The sequence below is a fragment of the Austrofundulus limnaeus genome, unplaced genomic scaffold (assembly GCF_001266775.1).
Source record: "Austrofundulus limnaeus strain Quisiro unplaced genomic scaffold, Austrofundulus_limnaeus-1.0 Scaffold1860, whole genome shotgun sequence".
Classification (NCBI taxonomy): domain Eukaryota; kingdom Metazoa; phylum Chordata; class Actinopteri; order Cyprinodontiformes; family Rivulidae; genus Austrofundulus; species Austrofundulus limnaeus.
In genome coordinates, this window is record NW_013954262.1 from 18,072 (window position 1) to 19,682 (window position 1,611).

At 42.1% G+C, this 1,611-nt stretch overlaps 1 protein-coding gene across 1 annotated transcript in view; it reads left to right on the forward strand.

Moving 5' to 3' along the window:
• Positions 1-1,611, forward strand: part of lamb3 (laminin subunit beta 3) — a gene marked incomplete at its 5' end in the record, with an annotated part of 27,672 nt that overhangs the window by 11,937 nt on the left and 14,124 nt on the right. The window contains 1 exon segment of the mRNA XM_014033826.1: positions 941-1,101. Within this exon segment, the coding sequence (XP_013889280.1) occupies positions 941-1,101 (161 nt within the window).

The following is a 1,611-nucleotide window of genomic DNA, read 5'->3' on the forward strand; positions in this document are numbered from 1 at the left end:
AGCCCAAGACATCCTATCCCTGACCTCACTACATAAAATTGACTAGCAATCCTGATCCCTAATATTAACCACAGACCCAAACCCAAAGACCCTATGTGGTGTGAACCCAGAAAAGCCCTGTGCGTGAATAACTGACACGAGGGGGTTACCCAACGRGTCAAAACGCAGAGAGGGAAACTTGGACAATCGTTGTTGGACAACAAGTCGGGAGTGAGAATGTGTTAGCTATTCAGCATGTTTTACTTGTTTCTCTGCTCCAACACAACTGATTCAGTGTTCAGTGACTTACTGCCACACATCCTGTAGAAGATAATTCATTCAAGTTTGGTTTGATGGAGAAAGCTCTAATACATGCAGGATGTTGACCCTTAAGGACCAGAATTTCCCACCCCTGAGTMATACACAAGTATAAACACCATGTGAATGTCCTTCCATCATACTGCTCTGTGTGGAGATGGTTCTTTATTCCTGAAATGAATGGGTTTTGGTGTGAAATGTGTAGGTCAACCCCAAAACAAAAGCCAAAGMCCTTGTGAAGATGCTGCTGAAGCTGGTAAGAAAGTCATTTTCCATAGGTCCTATATCCACATGGGCTGAAAGCATACTATCAAATTAGTTACAGAGTGGGTTAAGGTTGGCCTAGTCACTGTTTTGCAGGGACCATTACAAAACCATGATATCTGTTTGAAGGCATWGCTGAAAAGGCATTTGTGAGCAAGGCATGGAAGACAATCCAAAACATTTGATCCAAGTCYTTCAAAGTACAAAAAATGTGCAAATCTGTGACTCTGTATCTGTGGTTCTGTATCTTTTTAAATGTATGTAAATATCTAGTTGCAGCTGTATATGAGGTTGAAAAGTTCTTTGAGAGAAACCATTTTAAAATCATTTAAATGAAAAGAGTTTCCATCACTGCTCACCAAACTCCACAATCTTACAGGAACGATCTGGACAAAGTTGATAATGATCTTCCAGCCAACGTGGGAACTCCTGACCTGGAGTCTGAACTGAACCGACTGCAGGCTCTGCTTGACAGCCTAACTCTGACTTATAAAGCCAAGAAGAATGCTGTGGAAAACTCCATAGATCCCAGCAATACAGGTCAGAAACACTTACGTTATGTTGTCATAGCCTTAGGCTGTTGGAGGACAAGCTGACTATATTTCCTCACTCTGCTGCTGTCTTTACTCACTCCAATCTTCATGTTTGTACAGTAATTGTAGTCATTTCTATCAATAACGTGTTATTTTTCTGCACTACACCTGGACTAGCAATTCTGGGTTTGCGTCTCCAATCCATCCTCTCTAACTCCAGCTGACTGAAACKGACTGCTGCTCCTCCTGAGCCGGGTTCTGCTGGAGGTTTCTTCCTGTTAAAAGGAKGTATTTCTATTTCACTGTCACCAGTGTGCTGCTCAAGATGTTAGACTGTGGTAAAATGACGATTTGATGCAATCTGTTGTCTATGTGTACGTTTTATTAATTAGATTTTTTATTGTATGTGAATATTGTTGTACAGGGGCTATAGTAGTGACCAGGGAAGACAGAGCCTTTTCAGTTGCAGGAGCTCGGCTCTGGAACAATCTCCCACTGTCTGTGAGGTCTGCTGGGT